This window comes from Sebastes fasciatus, chromosome 10, assembly GCF_043250625.1.
Source record: "Sebastes fasciatus isolate fSebFas1 chromosome 10, fSebFas1.pri, whole genome shotgun sequence".
In the NCBI taxonomy this organism is placed as follows: Eukaryota; Metazoa; Chordata; class Actinopteri; order Perciformes; family Sebastidae; genus Sebastes; species Sebastes fasciatus.
In genome coordinates, this window is record NC_133804.1 from 5,785,308 (window position 1) to 5,805,371 (window position 20,064).

At 42.4% G+C, this 20,064-nt stretch overlaps 1 protein-coding gene across 1 annotated transcript in view; it reads left to right on the forward strand.

Annotated features, from left to right (window-relative positions):
• The window catches only part of enpp6 (ectonucleotide pyrophosphatase/phosphodiesterase 6), a 30,135-nt gene that overhangs the window by 3,379 nt on the left and 6,692 nt on the right, over nt 1–20,064 (forward strand). The window contains exons 2-6 of the mRNA XM_074647773.1: nt 7,180–7,359; nt 8,832–8,943; nt 10,567–10,708; nt 10,819–10,998; nt 18,406–18,543. Of these exons, the coding sequence (XP_074503874.1) occupies nt 7,180–7,359; nt 8,832–8,943; nt 10,567–10,708; nt 10,819–10,998; nt 18,406–18,543 (752 nt within the window). The remainder of the gene's footprint in view (nt 1–7,179; nt 7,360–8,831; nt 8,944–10,566; nt 10,709–10,818; nt 10,999–18,405; nt 18,544–20,064) is intronic.

Sequence of the window (20,064 nt, forward strand, 5' to 3'; positions counted from 1 at the left end):
TCATGTCAATTTGCCATTCATTCCTATGGAGCAAATAAATCGCGCTTTCGCGCGATTTTTTCAGGAGCTGCTGAGATTTCTTTCGATAACAGTGACACCAGCCTTCTCGTACACTGGGACAGCCTTCATGTTGAGAAGCAGGGTGAACACCTTAATGGGATTGTGGACTTGGTCTTTCTTGTACCACAGGTACACCGCGTCCCCTTAGGTCCCCTCGCTCAGGTTAACACTCACTGGCGTGTATTTTTGCTGCTGAAGGGCATGATACTCAGCATCATCAGTGGAGACATTCAGATCACTGAGTGCACGCCCGGGGTCGGTGGTCTGACGGTACCAGATGAAGACATCGGATCCTCCTGCACCCTTGTTAGTATCTTCATCCACACGGATGTAACCATTCTTTAAGTAGTCGGAATCTGCTCCGTAGGAATCAGTGACAGTGACATCACAGATGTAGGTTCTCTTCTCTCTCTTCAACCAGGCGTGGATCCAGTTCCCTCCAGCCTTGCGGTTCAGATCACAGGCCAGTCTCTCCAAGTCATTCCGAAACTTCACGGCTTCACTATCTGCATTTGTAGAGACCTCAATGTCCACTATGGGAGTATAATACTCTCCGGACCCTCTGAAGTACCAAAGGTAGACACAGTCCCCTTTTGCTCCAGCATTGAGATTTTTATCGATCTTTTTGTACCCTGCATCGATCAATCCAGCAGCCATGTCATTGTTGAATGTAACTTGGAGCTTGGTGATTGGTACTGACCCACGTTTGTACTAAATGTAGATGTCCTTTCCCCCTACACCCTTGTTCAGATCAATATCGATTCTCGTGAAGCCTTGGTGTTGGAGCTTATTTTTGCCTGTTCTAAAAATGGTGTATTGGAATAATTCCGCATACTGGGGTCCCTAAACAGTTTTAGAATGATATAAATTGGGTATCACTGTAAAGCTGATACTCTTGTGGATCCAATGAGCCTAACTGTATTCATGTGTGATGATGTTAGTCCCCATTTTGAAACTTGGCCTCACTGTGTAAAATGACTTGTGGTGACCTCTAGGATAATCACAGCCTCATGAAACTTTACAGCCACAAACTAGAGACCTGGAGCATTCAGAGCATGGATGGCTTTCCTAGCTAGGTTTACAATAAGGAGGTTTCTGCAGGATTGGCAGGTCATCCAAGATGGGATAAGTATTCTAATAGGCAGCCTTGGCACTCAGGAAAGGAGGCAGTTCAGGGTAATCTGTCTGTAGAATATAGAATAGTTCTTGTTTCTTCACCTGAGGGGCTGTAATCTAGAAATAGGTCAAGGATTTACAGGATAGTTGGAGTAGGTAAGAACCAGTGTGTGTGTTGGTGAGTGTGATTGAAGACAGAGCTCCGGCTTTGGTGAGGAGGAGTTGCACACCTGTCCTTGACCGTCACCTAAACGTGACCTGGTAGAGAAGACGCATTTCCTCTTGCACTGAGGGTGTGTGTGTGTGAGTGTATTCTGATCACTGGCAAGAAGGTCGTACTCTATATCCTATATCGGATTGGCACTCAGTGTGATCTGGTGGACGGGGTACGATTGTCTGTGGACCACTGAAAGGAATAAATGAGTTCTGAAACAATAGTTGCTTGAATAAGTATACTATTGTGTACGAAACAGCGTGATGGAGTGAGGTGCTAAATAAGCATTGGAATAAGACACTCTTGAGATAAAGGAGTGTCAGGAAGAAATTACTAAATTAGCAATTGGGCAGGTGAGAAGAGGGAGAAAAGAAACTACAACTAGAATTAGATTTCTATGATACAGGCACACTTATAATATACTTACACAATTAGTGCACACAGACACACACACTTACACAATCAGTTCACACAAAGACACACACACATGCCCACACATGTTCCCATGAGAAAGAAGTATTAAGAAAAAAATTATTTTCTTGAGACACACCTTCTCCTAAAAGTCCTGCCAAGCACACAGTTATCTATTTTACTCAAAGCAGGCGTGACTTACACAGAACTGTCAAAACACTAAATGGGAACCCCTGTGGGCATGTGCATGTGTGTTAAAGTTTATGAATTCACCTTCATGATGGCACAGATTTTTGCAGTAGTTGAAGTTTTTTGCAGACATTTAGCTACAAACTGATTATTTTGGTGCTACATATTTATTATAATTCTATCTTGTCTAAATGTGTTTAGAATTAAAAAAAATATAACCATCCAGATAAAGAGACAATAACTGTTGTCATGAACATCACAGCAAAGTAAAGACAACTCTTTTTATATTTGGGATCTACCGGAATCCGAATTGGTTATTCGGGAAAGCACAAATAATGCCATGAAAACAGATTAAACAAGCGTACAACAACACAACGCAAGTGTGGGGAAAAAACATATATAGATATAGATATAGATAGAGGACAGAGATGTTGAATGTCATTGGGTAATCACTACTTGTGGTGGGTGATATTCCAAAGAATAAACTACCTTACAAAACCGGATTAAAATCATGATTACTTCTAAGTAAATGCGTCACTCTCAACCTCCGACTTCCTAGGAAAAGAAGCTCTAAAGCTACCTTGGACCACGCCTTGTGTGTGTGTTTGTGTCTACCTCCTGAGCTCCAATAGCCCATCTGTATTCATGTGTGATGATGTTAGTCCCCATTTTGAAACTTGACCACAAACTAGAGACCTGGAGCATTCAAAGCATGGATGGCTTTCCTAGCTAGGTTTACAATAAGGAGGTTTCTGCAGGATTGGTAGGTCATCCAAGATGGGATAGCGTCTGAGCTGCATCTCAAATGAATCTTTAGGTTCCCAGCTCAGATGATGTACACCAATTCTATTAGCTTTATTTTGACTTGGAGGGGTAAGGATAAGTTATATTAAAGAAAATTACTTATACTTTTGGGAGGGAAAATCAGCTAATTACATAAAAAGTTATTTTTATAAAACGGTTGCTATATCGTGACAGTAGTGCATGAAACAGGTAACCTGAAAAAAATCATGTTCCTCCGGTGTCCTCCGGTGTCCTCCGGTGTCCTCCGGTGCTCCTAACGGCATCTGCAAGATTTCACAGACCGGAGGAAAACAAGCAGTCAGAGCTGATCTGAGGTCTGCTGTCCAGCTGCCATCTACGAGAGCCAGCTGTCAATCACTCACGAACTCCGACCAAACGGTCAAACTAGGCAGCGCTGATCAAATATGAATCAATATTCTGTTATGTTAATGCCTATTTCTCTCCTCAGATGTTTTCAGAATCATCAGCGGTTTATTTTGAAAAGTAGGTGAATACCTAGTTCCTGTTATCATACAATGAGAGTTGGGGGCTTTTAATCACAGGTGTAATTGATCACATTAATTATGGCCCTGATCCATTGAAGCCCTGGTTTAGAGCATGCTGGCTCACTGAAATGGCGTGATACAGTAAATAGTGTGCGTGTGTGTGTGTGTGTGTGTTAGTCAGCCTGCTCTGATTGGCTAATGTGAATCAGCTGTCTAGCAGCAATCTGAAGTTGCCGTGGCGATTGGCAACTGCTGCAGTGGGGCAGTTTATAATAGGAGTTAACCAGAGACGTACATGTCATAAAAGTGCTTCTACGACAGAAACCGTGGCTCCTATCGCTTAGATTGTTCATGAGACCAGTTAGGAGTCTCTGATGAACAAATGGTGCGACATTTGGGTCTGTAGTCTCAAAAATGTGACCTCGGCGGCAGTTTCGAAAAGTAGTAACTTTTTTCTCTGATCCAAAACATTCTGTGAAATTTAATATGGGGCCCTATGGGAGCGAAGCCTGCAGTTGCTCTCATGTTCAGGCATGTGTCGCAAATTGTGTAAGTCCGACTGATTCCATAGCTACATGTCTGCGACCGGCACAAAAATACCTACGTTTTGATGTATTAATTGTGTATGAGGAGTGGACGTTGTGGGCTACAGAGCAATTTGTTCGGAAAATTTTCAAAAAATTTCAAAGCTTTCCCGCACTCTAGCGATGATGTCACGCGCTCTAGCCCTTAACGACCCACGCAATACACACCCATTATAAAATCTGAAACGGTCTGAAAATTTCACAAAACGTAAACTGCGATTTCGTGAAAACCGTGCCAGCTATCAAAAAATTTCCATTTGGCCAAATAAAGTCCCAAGTCTCGTGACCCGTTTAAACTTTTAATCACGCTTGTACGTTAAAGTATGGCGATTCTGTATGGCCCCAAAGAGGAGTGCTTTTGAGCACTCTTCACATCGATTTTCAATGCATTCCAATGGAGAAAAAAATCGCGCTTTCGCGAGATTTTCTCGGAAACCGCTGCGCGAATCTCTTAGCCAGGTCATAGCACACGATTCCCGATCATTCCGCACGTTTTGATGTACTTTTTGTACAGGTGTTGGCAACGCTGCCGGAGGAGTAGCGCGCCAAAGTTTAGGCAGAAGTCTGAATAAGAAATAAGCCCGACGAATAATAGACCAGTGTGCTTTGCACAAGGCTTTGCCTTGTGCTTCTAGGCACACTGGAATAATAATAATTTCACTAGTTTCATAGGGAATGTCTTTATGGATATATATATTGCTGTGGGTATGTGAGCCATGCTCACTTTAGCCTTGTCTAAATAGCTGCTTAACCAGTTCAGAACTACTCCTCTCACACCATACAATATGTAATCATTTAGAAATTAAGATGTTATGATCTATAGTATTACAATGCTTTAAAATCGATAAATACTCCTAGTGTTTATTTCTTACTTTCTATTGCTGTTGTAATTTCTTCTGTTATTTTCCTTAATGCTAAAGCTGTAGATCAATTTGTCCAAAAACTATATCGACTCTTACTCAACAAACTATTCTTTTCAAGTAACATGGGGTTTAAAAGAAGAGTAGAGACAACAAAATAATGCAAAAAGGGGTATTAACTTCACCATGTCCTGAGTCTGAAGGAACTGGCCTTCTACCTCCAAGAGGTCAAGGCCCAGTTACGTGTTGGTTAATCTTGTATGACAAAGAGATTTTCCAAACAGACGGGTTAAAGCATAATAATACAATTTATTCCGAACAATTAATGTTGCATAAGTAAAATAAAAGAGTATACAGATATCTGGATCCAGTCTACGTGTCCCTGACAACATACAGTGCATGGGTCAGTTCGTGAAGTCTGAACCCCGAGCTATCCCTGATCCAGCGTTTTATGGTTTACACAATATTAATATTCATGAGTTATGGCACGTGATGTTTCTGCTGCATGTCTTCTTCTTCGTTATCTCCTTCTGGCTCCGTCCTCTCCTTGACCTTGCAAAAGAAAACAGCACCTGCCCACCTCCCTTTTCCTCACAATCACTCTATTCATAACAAATCCAACAGTCAGGTTATTGTAAGCATTCTTGTACATAATAAATCCAACAAGTCCCACACCTTGTCTGACTGACAGATATACTCCAGGGCCAAATTTAGTACCCAAGAACAGCTGTAGTCCAACAGCTGTGGGTCTCTCTATTTATGTCCATCCAACAGTAAATGGGGGATCTCTCTCTTGCTTCACCACTCACTTGTTATTTTCCACCTGGATGCATGCCTATTATCAAGAACTAATACAAGTTTGGATGATATGGTGATTCATTTTGGTCTAACTGTAGTAATTGAGGGCTACTCGTATTTACAGGATGCAATGACAACAGTAGAGATGCAGCCTTTTTGTCCCTCCAGAGGGGCAGCTCAGCCAAAGAGAGCAAATGGGCTGTTGCTCGGGCAACTTTAGTCCGGCCTTATGCAAGTCCCTGCATTCACACACACACACACACACACACACACACACACACACACACACACACACACACCGCTCTCCAGTTACAGTGGTGAGATCCCTGCAGCCATCTGAAAGCAGCAGGACAGATTAAGATAGATAAAGCCATTACACATCAACTGTGTTTACTTTAATTCAATCACATGCAAATGACATCAGGCTGCTAAAAAACGTTCCACACGCACTTCTACCCTCAGACCGGTCGGTTGTACTGTAACTCTGTTTATGTCGGCGCTGTCTTGTTACTGACTGAGGCTTATTAATTCTGTGGGTCAGGCCCTTTTTTCAATTTTTCTGGCACATGTGGCTTTGGATGAGTCGTTGTTATGCTCCACCGTGATTGGTTCAGCTGTTTCAGGGGCGATTAGACCAGAGATGTAATTGGCTGACAGTCTATGAATTCTGATCTACTGTATATTCCACCTCACTCTGACTCAGAACCACTGATGTAAACAGATCTGCTGTACTGACGCTAGTCCAGCTGATCAACACCAACTTTAAACAAACTTCAACTCAGTGCAGACTGTAAAATGGCCAGTTGGTGATTACTTGCCCTCCTCCCCGGTTCTCTGAAGCTTCTGTACCCCCACTGTTGTCTGACAAAGGCAGCGGTGTCGGCGGCGCGGAGGTCCCCAGTACAATAACCTTTTATTTTTTGTAATATTACATTACAACGTCATGTGTTTACTACGTGTTTACTTGCATATAGAGCGGAAAAGTGAGATCTGATCCGAAGTGGCCACTGGAGACACATGTGGAGACGCATTCTAATGTCAGCAGGACGCATGTTAATGCCAGGTCTGAACAGGGCCTTTGTGTTGCAGTCCCCTTTCTTACTAAGCCCTAACAGCCCATTCTGGCCAATGAGATGTGAGTTTTGGAGCCAGCCCCCTGATGATGTGCTGATGTGTGTGTTTTGATAGAGCACATTTTCCTGTTGAAAGAATCACTGGCTGGAGACATACACGCACACGCACACACAGTTCATTGACACCTCCCCTTATCCCTGTGCCAGCCAGTCCTGCTTGATAATGACTCTTTTTTTGCTTTAGCCTGAATTTACTACTACTGCTTTAGATCAAAACCAATAATATGTTACTTTCTGACTTCCCTTCCCATGTCTGTGGCAGCTTCATGGACATTGGTTCCTACTGAAGAAGCTTTGAAAACACCTGACATGCAGTTTGATTTCTGATAAAAGCTGAGTCATTTCTTGAAAGACTACACTTCATGGTAATGAAGGAACATGTCACCCAGTGCAAAAGTGTGGATAACTGATTGGTTTTAATAGTTTTTTGGACAACAATGGAACTGTATGGCACAGAAGAATAATATCAGGCTTTGGATACTCAGACTATGCTTATTTTTTGTCCTTTATGTTGACTTTCGTCAGGCCGTAACTGTGACATTCATCAGATGACTGGAAACTACATGTGGGAAGAAGCCTCCAACAAAGAGTTTCTGATCGGGACCAACAGTGACAGTCGATTGCCTCTCTGGTGGGATGGATCAGAGCCGCTATGGGTCACCCTGCAGAAACTGGGAAAGAAGGTTTTCATGTACTACTGGCCTGGTGAGCACACACATTGTTAACCTGAACATTAAACTGAAGTTGTCTGCATGTATGGGTGGCATTTTTGTAAACTGCAAAGACAAATTGACTGACTATTTGATGGCTTGTCTACGCAGAATGCGTTTCAGCTGCATTTTTTTTATTGTGCATCTCCTGCTCTTCTGACAGAACCTATACATTCCTATTTTCATTAATACAGCTGTCTACACAGACCGTGGAACGACTTGGTTTGTTCTCACACTAGGGATGTTAATAATTAACCCGCTTAACCATTAAAGGGACTGTTTGTAACTTCTTACACGTATAAATCAATCCGGGTCGGTGTCCCATTTGGCTTGCGTGTGACAAGACTCCAACACAAACTACACGGAAGCACCAAAACAGCAAAGTTGTATCTAGTGAAGCCCGTCTGTTAAACAGTGTTGGCCGCGGTCGGAGGACGCGGGGGAGACCGTAGCTTTGGTCTCCAGGACCGGAGTCTCTGCTGTACTCTGCTCCTCTGCCTGCTTGCCTTCACTCACACGCCGCGCTCGTGCAATGCGCGCACACTACACACTGCAGAAGAGTTAGTTTAGCTCTGAGAATATCTAGTGAATGTACAGCGGACGTTTGTGCAGAAATAACTGCTGCAGCTCCTCCAGACCAACAGAGTTTTCCCGTGTCTTGTGAAGTGACGGGGCTCCGCAAAGAGAAACGTTATCGTCTCCAACCAAAACTCCGGTGTCTCCCTTGTTCCCTCCGGCCGCGGTCGGGAGGCTGAAGCAGGAAAAGCCAACACTAGGATCAGCATTGATTCATGGAGAGACCTCCGTCTGGTCAGCTGACATTACTGCCAAGCAGGTGAAATATAGAGGGATATTGTGGTTTTAGCTGACGTGTGTCGCCTCTCTGTTTTGAGCGATGCTCGTTCATGTCTATGTAGAGCGAGCACAAGCGTGAGCCCGACGCTGACTTTCATTGACTTAACGGCCACAGGTGTCGCCGTTAACAAGCATTTCTGATTCTTCCAAACAGTCCCTTTAACCAACAATAAGATTTGTGACCGAATAATATCAGTAATAAACCTGAAGGGGGGTGATTGGGAGGAATGGCCTGCCCGATCTGAACCTGAGTGGTACTTTGTTATTGGACTTCTGTGCTAGCCATGGATGGGCCATAACAAACACCATGTTCAAGCCAAGGGTGATTCATAAGTGTACTTGGTACCAGAACATCTTAGACCAAAGATCGTTGATCAACTTTGTGGTTGTATATCAGATCTGTATGTATGTCTTCACCCAAGTGTCCACACTTGGACAAGGAGACTGTCAGACAGACCTGGTAAACCCAGATGTGTAGGGACGGTGAACTGGGAACATCTGGCTGAGGCCCCTGTCCCCACTTCAAGGCCTGTGTGCTACTATTTGCAATGTTAAGTATACTAAAAGACTGTCTGTAAATAATGCAGTAATCTCACGTGTATGTGTCTTCAGGCTGCGAGGTGGAGATTCTGGGTGTCCGTCCATCATTCTGTGAGGAATACGTCTACAACCCATCAGAGAAAAACCTCACAGACTCGATAGTGAATGCTCTCAATGTCCTGAGGTAACAACACAATGATGTCCTGTGATCCATGGCTTACTTTTAGTCCTTAAATGGAAAAGAGCTGTCAACTTGAGACTTGACTTCTATGAAAGTAAACACTAAGTTTTGAGCTGAGAAAAAGCAGCATGAGGCGGTCCATGAGCGAGTCAAGGGATTGCGGTTAGTTCAGACATGTCTGTAATAACAGCAGGACAGAGAGGACTGACCGCTGTACAAGTTTCTAAACGGCAGAGATTACAGCTATGATGTTGTAAAATGACTTAAAAAGAGAATGTTGGTGAAGTTTATGGATATGGACGAAACCAAGTACCGTTAACATGAGTACCCGCGCTGCCACGTTTGTAGTTTTATTCATAGGAGCTATAGTTTTTTTTTCTGTGTTCACCAAATAATCATTTAACCGTTAAAATCACAAAGGTTTCCAAGAATTATGACAAAAAATGGACCTGCTTCATATAAACCTAGATGTCATCAGACCATATTGCTGTTGACATGTGAAATGGTTTTGATATATTTTTACTAGCGCAATGCCCGTTCAAAACAGACCGATTGCTTGGCCTCTGATAGTGCTGCTTGTAGCCTTCTCGAGAACCGCTTATCCAAACAACTTCACACTAGACACTGCACTTGCTTGGGTCCAGAGCAATACACCCGCCAAGTGTGAAGTCGATCGGATGAATGGTTGTTGAGAAAATTACTAATAAAAATGTCCCGTAGATCTCCAGTCTTTCTGGTCTCTGTTCTTGAATGTACTGTAGCGAGCGACGGAGAGCGAGCTGTACCCAGCATGCAGTTCGGCGGTGTAATAGTTAATACAGGTCCCCTCTTAAAACACTACACAGTGTGTACTGGTGCCTTCAAATGTGGTCGTGTTTACCGTGTTTACCGTGTTTACCGTGTTTACCGTGTTTACCGTGTTTACCGCGTTTACGAGTTGGGCCCATATGAACGCCCCCTCATGTCGTATTCACGACCTCAAAAGTGGATTGTTTCTGAAATATCCGAGTGAACGACTTGTGACGTGTTTGCTGACGTCTTCAGAAAATGGTGGAGTCAATGGAAGTTATTTTTTAGGTACAGTAATGATAAGTTAATACATTGTAATTTCGTATATTGTTTTTGTTCGTAATTTTATAATAAGTCTGAAAAAAATGTGATATTCCCAGCGGCCACATCTTTCTCCTCTGTCATTATGACTTTGCTTTTCCTGCATTATGTTACCCGCTTGCTGGCTTGATAAATTGTTATGCCGAGAGTAACGTTAATATTGCCGTTGCTTAGCAGAGGTGTTCTTCACGACTTAACCACTTGAACGCCGCGCATATCGTGCCCACGACTTCCCGTGTTGTAAACACAAGCTCACGAGTTTCATTTGAAAGCACCATACATAACGCACCACTATATGTCCCATAGATCTCAAGAGCTCACACTCGACAATTCCTTGGGTCCTCAACAATACACCCGCCGAGTGTGAAGTCGATCGGGCAGACAGACATTTCGTACGTCCATGATTTTAATGCGACATTGACAATGGGATTTTACAATGATGTAACTATTTAGAAAATGCCAATAATGGTAGCAGCAGATACCTAAAAGAGTTTGTGTATATATGTGTGTGTGTAGGTCAGGCGAAGCGAGCATGGCTGCAATATATTATGAGAAAATAGATGTAGAGGGCCATCACTTCGGTCCAGACTCTCATCAGATCAGAACAGCTGTGCGACAGCTGGATCTCGCTCTGCAGACACTCAACAGCAAAATCAAAGTTAGTAATATCGCTACTACTACACTACTATTGTTATTACCATTACTGCCACTACTGCTGTTCCTGTCGTGTACTTTATTTTGTTTCTGTTGCTTGTGATATCCTTGCAGGAGAAGAACATGGTGAACCAGCTGAACATTATGCTATTTTCAGACCATGGTATGACAAAGCTCCAGTGGATGGAGAAGGTCATAGAGCTGGACAAGTATGTCAACATGTCAGCCATTGCCAAGATGATGGACAGAGGAGCAGTGGTCAGTCTGTGGCCCAAAGATAACAAGTACCAAGAGGTGAGGCCAGAATCTGTATGTTATGCTCTGCAACGATGCTGTTGTGATTAAGAAAGTCAGATATAATGATTCATGAAGAATTTGAAGTAAAAGTGTTCACCACAGTAGAGAGCCGGGATTGGCTTTGTTCATGGCTGAGAAGCCAGTGAAGGCTCACGCTCTTGTTTCCGCTCTAGTGACTGGTTGATCCAGGGTTCGAATTACTGGGAGGATAGGGGGGATCTGACCCCCTAATTAAGACTTGGACACATTTCTATATCCTCCTTACCTGTAATCATAAATATTACAATATAATTCCCATATTCATGCCTGGAAGAACCTTGTAACGGTACGATTTCAGACAACCCTAAAGTGGACCATACCATTTCTTAACCTAGACGTGAGTTGAACATCTCGTCTGCCTGCCTGAGTTGCAGTAACTCGCGTTCTTCTATGCTCGCGTACGTCCCGCAAGCCAGGGGAGACGCAAATGTAGGTAGCGAGCTGCTATCTTAGATAGTTTAAAGGTCACATATTACGCTTAAACTATTTTCAGGTTTGTATTTTAATTGTGTGAATGCTGTTCAGTGTTGATCTTCTAAGGTTTCTTCTTCTTCTTCTTTTATTTCTTCCGTACGTTTTTTGGACTTTAAATACTTCTGCATACTTTCAGCTACAGAAACCAATTCAACTAAAATAAAAATATTCAGCTCTTTAAAGACATGAGTGTTTACATTCAAAATATTATAAGATTTGTTCTAGGGCTGTCAATCGATTGAAATCTTTAATCGTGATTAATCGCAAATTAATCCTCATATCGGTCGCTTGTATCCACCATCCCATTCTTTCAGTCATTACCCAAAGCTCAAGACCGAAGGTGAGGGTTGGAACGACCGGTAAATCGAAAGCCTTACAGCTCAACTCGCTCTTCACCGGTAGACTAGAAATCCTATATGCAACACATCTGTATCATGTTATTGTAACCCGTCACAATGTTTTTGGCATTGTCCCTGACAAATAAACTAAAGAATAAATAAAAAAAAATTATGAACAAGATCCCAAGATACTTGAACTCCTTCACTTGGGTTAGCAACTCATTCCCTTGTAAACACACTCAGCTGGTCTTTGCACTTGTAGGGTCTCCATATCCGTATTTAGTGAATAGTTTAGACTAGCCTTTTTATACACAATTTGAGTTGAAGAACAACGATCCTAGACATACACTCAAGGCAACCAAGGAATGTATGTGACAAAACAGTGTTCTTCACTTGCCAAGTCAGTCACATGACCTCAATCTAAGTGTTTCACTTACTGAAGACTGTACAGTACACATTAACTGATTATATAAGCCTAAGACTCAAAGTGTATTTCACATGTGACTCTATTGTTAGTTCATTCTTGACTTTGTTCCCAGCTCATTTTTTTTGTTTGGCTTTTCTGAGTTTTAGATTTCCTGTCCTTACTCCTTCGTCCTCTGGCCCGTGGCTCGGAAATTGATTGCGATCATCCATCATCAAGGATGTTTCTCAATTCACAGTGACTTCAAGAATAACAAGTTCAAGTTATTAGAAAAAAATAAAAGTGCTGCCTGTTACAGCACATAAATAAAATTGGTAGGCTAAGGCCAGCTGCCTTTTTATTTCTCCGAAACTTGCCAATTTCGAAAATAAGAATGAAACACAAAATAACACTGTAAAACTGGTATTTTGTGTTTTTTGTAGGACTGCACAGCGTGACGCGTCGTTTTGAGCTTAACTTTTATCGGACTGCCTGTTTCTATTTATTCTTGTCGCTCGAAAGCGGCGCAGTGGACGAGCAACGGCTGATTGGTGAATTTGAAATGGGAGTTATCTATACGATACCTCTTCATTTCACTACAATCACCTAAATAAGGTGGCAGCTGGCTGGAGGGAGATCGCCTGAAAGTTTTCTACTTGCTGTTGGCTATATTACAACGCAGTATTAGGGCCACATTGAGGCGGAAAAAATCGGAGATTTTGAGAATAAAGTCATATTACGAGAAAAAAAAAGTGGTAATATTACGAGAATATAGTCATAACTTTCATTCAGTCATAACACAAGATGCTCCATGTTCCAATTTTTCACACAGGCGGCACGCTGCTCTATTTCTCCTCTAAAATAACACGCGAAATTACTACTTTATAGTATTATGACTTTATTCTCATAATACTACAACTTTTTTACGACTGATCATTTTCAGTAAATATCACAATATTAAATGTATGCTTTCTTTTTAGAGAGAGCAAGTACTACTCACCCATCTTTTAAGTGGTTGCGTTGCCAGTCTGATCTGGAGCTCACAGCCGATAGGTACGTGGTTTATTTACATGACACGGTGTCACTCTCTCTGCGGCAGAGTTCTCTGCCATCATACGGTTGTTATTAAATTATTCCTCGTTCAGCTTAACCTAACATTACATTTCATTCTAATGAAAGTGATGTGTGACTCCCCTCATGCGGTGCATTCAGTGTGTCTTTCACAATCAAATCATTTTAATATTTGAATGAATTTTTTTTTAACAATTTGAATATACAGTATATTCATTCTTTTGTAGAAAACATATTTCAAAAAATGTATTTTTGGAAGATGTGAATTGATTTAGAATCTAAATATAAGAAACTCGATTCTTAAACAAATAGATTTTTTCCCCCACCCCCAGTCATTTGTTATTTTAATTTGTTGCCAAGCTTAAAGAGGGTGGGTCTTGTGTAGTTTGAGCCAGACTGAGGGTAGACGAGAAAGTGTAGAGAAGTGGACACTTGTGGCGTGCTGTAGATGAATGAAAAGAGCAACTTTTTGTCGAGACTGTGATGGACAATGAATGGCGATGATGATGACCCTCATCCCTGAACTATCTTGGTTTAGTTGTTGTCTGTGTCTCTTTGCCAACCTAAATGAATTGAAGCCAAGGCAGAGCTCAGTGCATGGTTGTTATAGCGAGAAGAGGACTGGAGTGGAGTCGGGCTTGACCAGACCGACAGTCGAGTAAAAGACACTGAGGGGAACGAGTGAAGCGACAGCAAAAAGTTAGTCCAGGTCACAAGGCCTTCATCCTTTTATGGTTGACGGGCAACAAAGGCGTTCAGATAGGATAGGATGATCTTTATCTATTTATTACACAATAGATAACAGCAGGCAGGGTCATTCAAGGGAAGTACATAGTTCCATGGCAACAACGGGAGGGTCAGTAAAACTCAAGAATACAGTCATAAAGTTAGTTAAAAAACAAAATCATAAAAGCAATGTGTGCAAATGACAATAAAAACTAAAAGAAAACTATACAGCTGTTTAGTCGGTACATTTGTTCTTAGCCTTGAAGAAACTTGAAAAACCTTTTAATAGACATATTTGTGGTCCATTAATAAAGGATATATACTGTATATATAATATGTTTGGGGTTTTGTTTTGTTAATTCATTTTATATAACCTTTATTTTAATCAGGTAATCTCACTTAGACCAAGAACTCCTTTGCAAGAGAGACCTGAGTACAGCAGATAAAAAGATCAGGCTGTGTTTGAAATTGCATTAATGATTAAATATGACATTACTGATTGACTGATGGGCACCCTGGACTTCTAACCCCAAAAGGCACAACTAAACCACACTGTCAACCATCATACCAAATTTGGTATTCAGTTCCTAAGTTAAATAGTTTCAGAGTTCTGCTCAGGAAACAAAAGTGTGACGGACGGACACGCGGAGCGATATATACCCCAGGCTACGTTGTCGCGGGGGTAAAATTAGCAAGCTAATGTTAGCTAGCTATATGAGTAGATGCTTTATCCACGCATTATTGTCACAGCGTAGGAAAGCACATTGCTATCTCCAAATAATTAGACATAAATAATTATACAGTAATAAGAGATTAACAATGATTCACCAGATTTTTTAATGTGCCGAAGGCTCGATTCCATTCCACAAGAAGGAGAGAACAGGCTTGTGCCGTGCTGATTGTAATGCTACACAGTGGTTACAGAAAAAGTAAGAACGATAGACGCTGTGGGGAGCGGGGAGGAGGGGCGGTCCGATTAGAGGGCGTTAACACTCTTTTTTTTGTTTTTCTGAGTACACTTGACCCCAAAGTCCAGTTCCTTTGATTAGTGAACGGTTTGTCGAGCCCGAGACCACCTTTTCAAGTGGACTCAGGTACGTTTTGCATCAGGTGTGAAAACAAACTGTACCAAAACAAGGAAGTGGGCCGCTATTTAGAACGCGATGTCATGACTTTGTGTTGTTGGGACTACGCAACTATCCAGCTCAGACATCGCCGCGAAACAATCTCTCTGTCTCTCTGCATCTGAATGACGTGAAACCGCTTGAAACTGACAGCTATCAATAAGTTAACATTTACATTAACATGGGATATAATTTATATACTGTAGTTACTATCAGTGGGCAAGCTATCCATAACGTAGTTCTTATGTAGCCTAGTTAGATTTTGACAGAAGCAGGGGCCCTATCTCTGACTGCTATGCTGACAGAGATACTGATGATGATTCATCTAAGTTCCACACATAATGTCTGGTTATCTGTGATTGTTGTGACAAATCTTCGAAGCAGGAAGAAAGAAGAAGAGTATTTTATACCACTGACAATGCTATTTTGTAGCCTTAGTTAATTTCTAGTTTGCTTTCATACTTTTATGCTGACAGACACTTCAGATGGGAGACACACAGAGACCTCCGACTGTAGCCCTAGAGTAACAGACAATAGAAGGATGAGGAAGGCAGAGACTGATGTGAGCAGCATGATGGGTGCCTTTATGGACATGAATTCAAGCAAGCAGAGCAGCTGTGTCAACAGCAAGAGAAAAACGGTCTTGATGCCTGGGTGAAATCACAAATGGAGATAGAGGAGCGCCGGCAACAGGCACAGAGGGAGGAACGCCAAGAGACATATAACGTGTTGTCGATGTCATGGCGTCTTCGTCCCAGCATCACACACCTTCACACCTACAACCAGCTCCTCACTATTACCCGGGGCCTCCCCTGAACTACACTGCCCATGAAGAACCACTAACCTTCAGAGAACTGCTCAGAGCTGCAGAGCCACTGCCCAATGCTGCTCAGTCCGCTTACCATACACGGGACTCAAGCCCATCTCCATCCTATCACAAGCTTTAAATTAGCCTACATTTTCTTTACAGAAAGAATACTGCACAATGTATTCACATTTAGACCCCTTTTCTGCTAGTAAACATGATGATGTATTTTGTGGGCAGAGCATTTAGTGGAGGCAGAATAATTCTCTGAACACGTTAGTTAACGCTGGCTAGCAAGTTTTATTGGCTTGTTTTTTTTTAAACAATGGCTGAAGAAAATTCTAGTTTCTCTCAATATGTTCAGTCACTCACTCTGTGGGACCACGAGTGTTAGTTGAGAAAGTTAACATAAACCGAAGGGACCAGATTAGCAGAGCCCTACACCACTGACAGACTAATGTGAGGAGAGGAGCTAGCTAGCTAGCTGGTCCGGATACTGACCAGCTAGCTGGCTAACGCCTGCTCTCCTCCCGCTGAAGTAGTCTCCTAGCGGCGAGGAGTGAGGCAGAGGGACCGTTATACCCAGTGCTTCTGCTGGTCACCAGCCTGCTGCTGTAACGAGTATTGCGGAATTAACAAGCTAGCTAAGTAGCCAGCCGTCCGCGGACTGGTGGCCCGCGGACTGGTGGCCAGCGTCAGTGTTGTACATACAAATTGAGTGTGTATAAATCTTTGGCTGCCTATAGTTAACTATACTACAGTAAAGTCAGTCAAAAAGAGTCGTACAACATCGGCAAAGCGTTTCAGAGATGGAGAGAAAATGTTGCTAATGGTAACCGCCAGTGGCGTCTGTTCCAGAGAGGCAGACGAGGTTGCTCCTTCTCTTTTTTTTATTTTGAGAGGCAAGAGGGAGATCAAAATATAAAAAAAAGTAATTGGTTGAAATAAGATTGTGCAGATTGTGCAGAACTACTTTTAAACGCATAACAAAACAAATCCTTTTATTTAGGCCTGTTTATTGAGCTGTAGCTAGCTACTAGTGTTAGCTAACGCAGCAGTTAGGTTGCTGTAGCAGCCCTGAAGGACCCGTACAGCAGTCTGTCATTCATACCGGGATCCACTTCCGGTATGCAGCTGCACGCCACCGTATCCCGCTGTGGGTCTGAGCGAGGGTCGAGGCTGCTTGGGGCGCGTAGCAGCGGGGCATCACGCCGACTCGTCCTCCTTTACAGCCTCGTTGTGTATACTCACGTTCATGCGACCGCGGTTTAGTTCGTTTATAACGTTAGCTTTTTACTTCTGGTGATTGCATTCACACTTCAAAAATCATAAAAGTGGTGTTCATTTGTGAAGATTATCTTACTGAACAAACGTGTAAGTATGATAAACATGTGTTTGCCCACAGAGCTGATTTTCTGCAATAATCCAAAACTCAGTAGAAAAATCCCATCGGGTTTTTGTCGAAGGAACCAGGGCGATGCTAACTTCCTGGTTGGCCTACAAAAATACGTCATCCCGTCAGCACTCTAAAGAATACTGTTTACATAAAGAATACTGTTTACATAAAGAATACTGCGCAATTTATTTACATATAGAAATACTGTTCAATTTATTTACAAGCAGTTTACATGTTTAGAATCATTCGTTGATTTGATTAAGAACATACTGCAGTCATTAACCAGTATTTTGTCTCACTCTCTCTTACTACAGTTCAACTGTATTACAGTTATGGATTGGGTTGGGGAAAATAACAGCACACGGCATCTGTTGTGGTGTTTGCCTGAAGGGGATTCCATTCAGCCACCTTATGATGAACATCAAAGTCTTCATCATATTGCTCCTTGTTTAATTCACCAAATATTTGAAGCACGCAGAAGGCTGTGATGGTGGTGTTGATGTCCTCCATGTGGCAATTATATCTCTTCATCAAACACCGCCATCTTCCCTTGAGACGGTCATCCTTGCCCTGCTGAACCGGTAGTTAAAGTTTGTCTGTGCAGGAGTTAGTCTGCTTTCAGGATATGGTTTCACCATTCCACTCTGTGCCTTTCATGGTTTTACCAAGCCCCCAGGAAGTGCGCCGGTCGTCGATCCCAACTTTCGTAGTGGCCAAACGGCGGTATTACAACTTCCCTGTCCATGCTCACTTCTGCCTTGTTTTTATATAGCGTCAAATCATAACAGAAGTTATCTTGAGACACTTTTCATATAGAGCAGGTCTAGACCGTACTGTATAATTTAGAGACCCAACAAGAGATCCCCCATAAGCATGCATTCTTATGCGATAATGGCAAGGAAAAACTCCTCTTTAGCAGGTAGAAACCTCGGGCAGAACTCGGCTCTGGGTGGTCGGCCATCTGCCTCGACCAACCAGCAGGAGACACTAGTTAGTAAAACTACTTCTTTGTTTGTGTGTTATTCCAGGTGTATGCCGCATTGTCCCAGGTCCCCAACATGCGTGTCTATGGCAGACAGGAGATCCCTGAAGGTTTCCATTTCAAAGGAGGGAAGTTTGTTCCCCCCCTGACGCTGGTGGCTGAGCCAGGCTGGTTTATCATCGAGGTAAGTAACTTCACTTGTATCAACATATTCACTAGGACAATGTTTACTTCTCTTCACCTGCTGTTCAATTTTTTAATCAGAGCAACTGCATCTGAAGGGGATTCAAAGATATGAATGAACACAAGCTCAGGGTGCCGCATATTGGGACGAAGATGTGTCTGCACGCGTGGAAAATGTTTCACCTCGTGGGAAAAATGTGTGCTTCTTCCAAAGCTTTATGACTGTTTATCAAGACCTTTCATCATACTGTATATCTCAGCTTCACACTTGTTTCACCAATTTCATTCAGACATTTGGTCCTCATCAACAAATTACATTTGCTCAGTTGCTGAACTAACTGATAGATGTTTAACCTTTCCATGATTTTGAGTACCTCAGGGACTTTTCATCCATGTTAACTAGGGTGCTTTCACAAGCCAACATTTGGTCGGTTTTACTCAAACTCTGGTGCGGTTCATCCCCTGGTGCGGTTCGTTCGGGCAGTTGGCAGTAATTACTCTACTAGTAGGGGAGAGTGGGGTAAGATGAGCCAGTGGGTAAGTTGACCCACCCCCTGTATCTTGGCAACTGTGATTATGTTTTGTCATGTGACCATAAATTCAGGAAGTACCCATCATTTCTATCTTGCTGTGATGGAGTCAAGCACATGGGAGAAGTAGTAAGTACTTTTTTACACCAAAAACAGTTTTTTCCCTATCAAAGTAAATTTTCTGCATGTCAGGAATAATGAATGTTAGGTCAAAGCAAATTTATCCAGGTCTAAAAAAATATATTATACATGTTGGTGATTTACTAAGATATAACACCATGTTAATCCCTTCGCTAAAGATTAGCCTGAATTGCTAAACTGGGCCATTTTTTCCAAAATGGTAGCTATGGGGCAAAGTGAGCCAAAGGCTATGGGGTAAGTTGAGCCGCTGGCTCACTAATATTCTACTATTATTCCGAGCCACTGGCTCAACTTACCCCACCATAAATTAACCAAATTAATTCTCTGATGTATAAAATGGTATTACCGTTGAGTGTTACACAACTTGGTTTGATTTTTTTATGTGTTAACCTTTATAGAAGAGGGAGATAAAGGAAGTTAAAACAGTTGGTTATAGTGGAACAGCAGAGGCAAAGAGGGTCCTCACAGAGGAGGTAGAGAAGGAGCTTGCAGACCATATCAAGAAGCTGGCTGAACAGTTCCACGGCCTTACTCCAAAGAAATGCTGTGAACTGGCATTGGAATTGGCAGAAAGAACAACCTTCCCGTCCCCAACAACTGGAAAGAGCAGGTAGGCCTAGGTCAAACCAAAGACCAAGACGAAAATCACAGCGTACAGCAGTTCTGAGGAGAGTGTGATGCCATCCCATTTGATGACACTTCTGAGCATGAGAGTTCTAATGATGAGAGAAGTGAATCAGACATCTCAGATCTGTCAGTTGGTGACTTTGTCATAGTAAACTTTGTATCCAAAGGCAGAAGCTACCATTACATTGGCTTGGTTGAGAGCCTGGAGGGCAACGAAGTGAGTG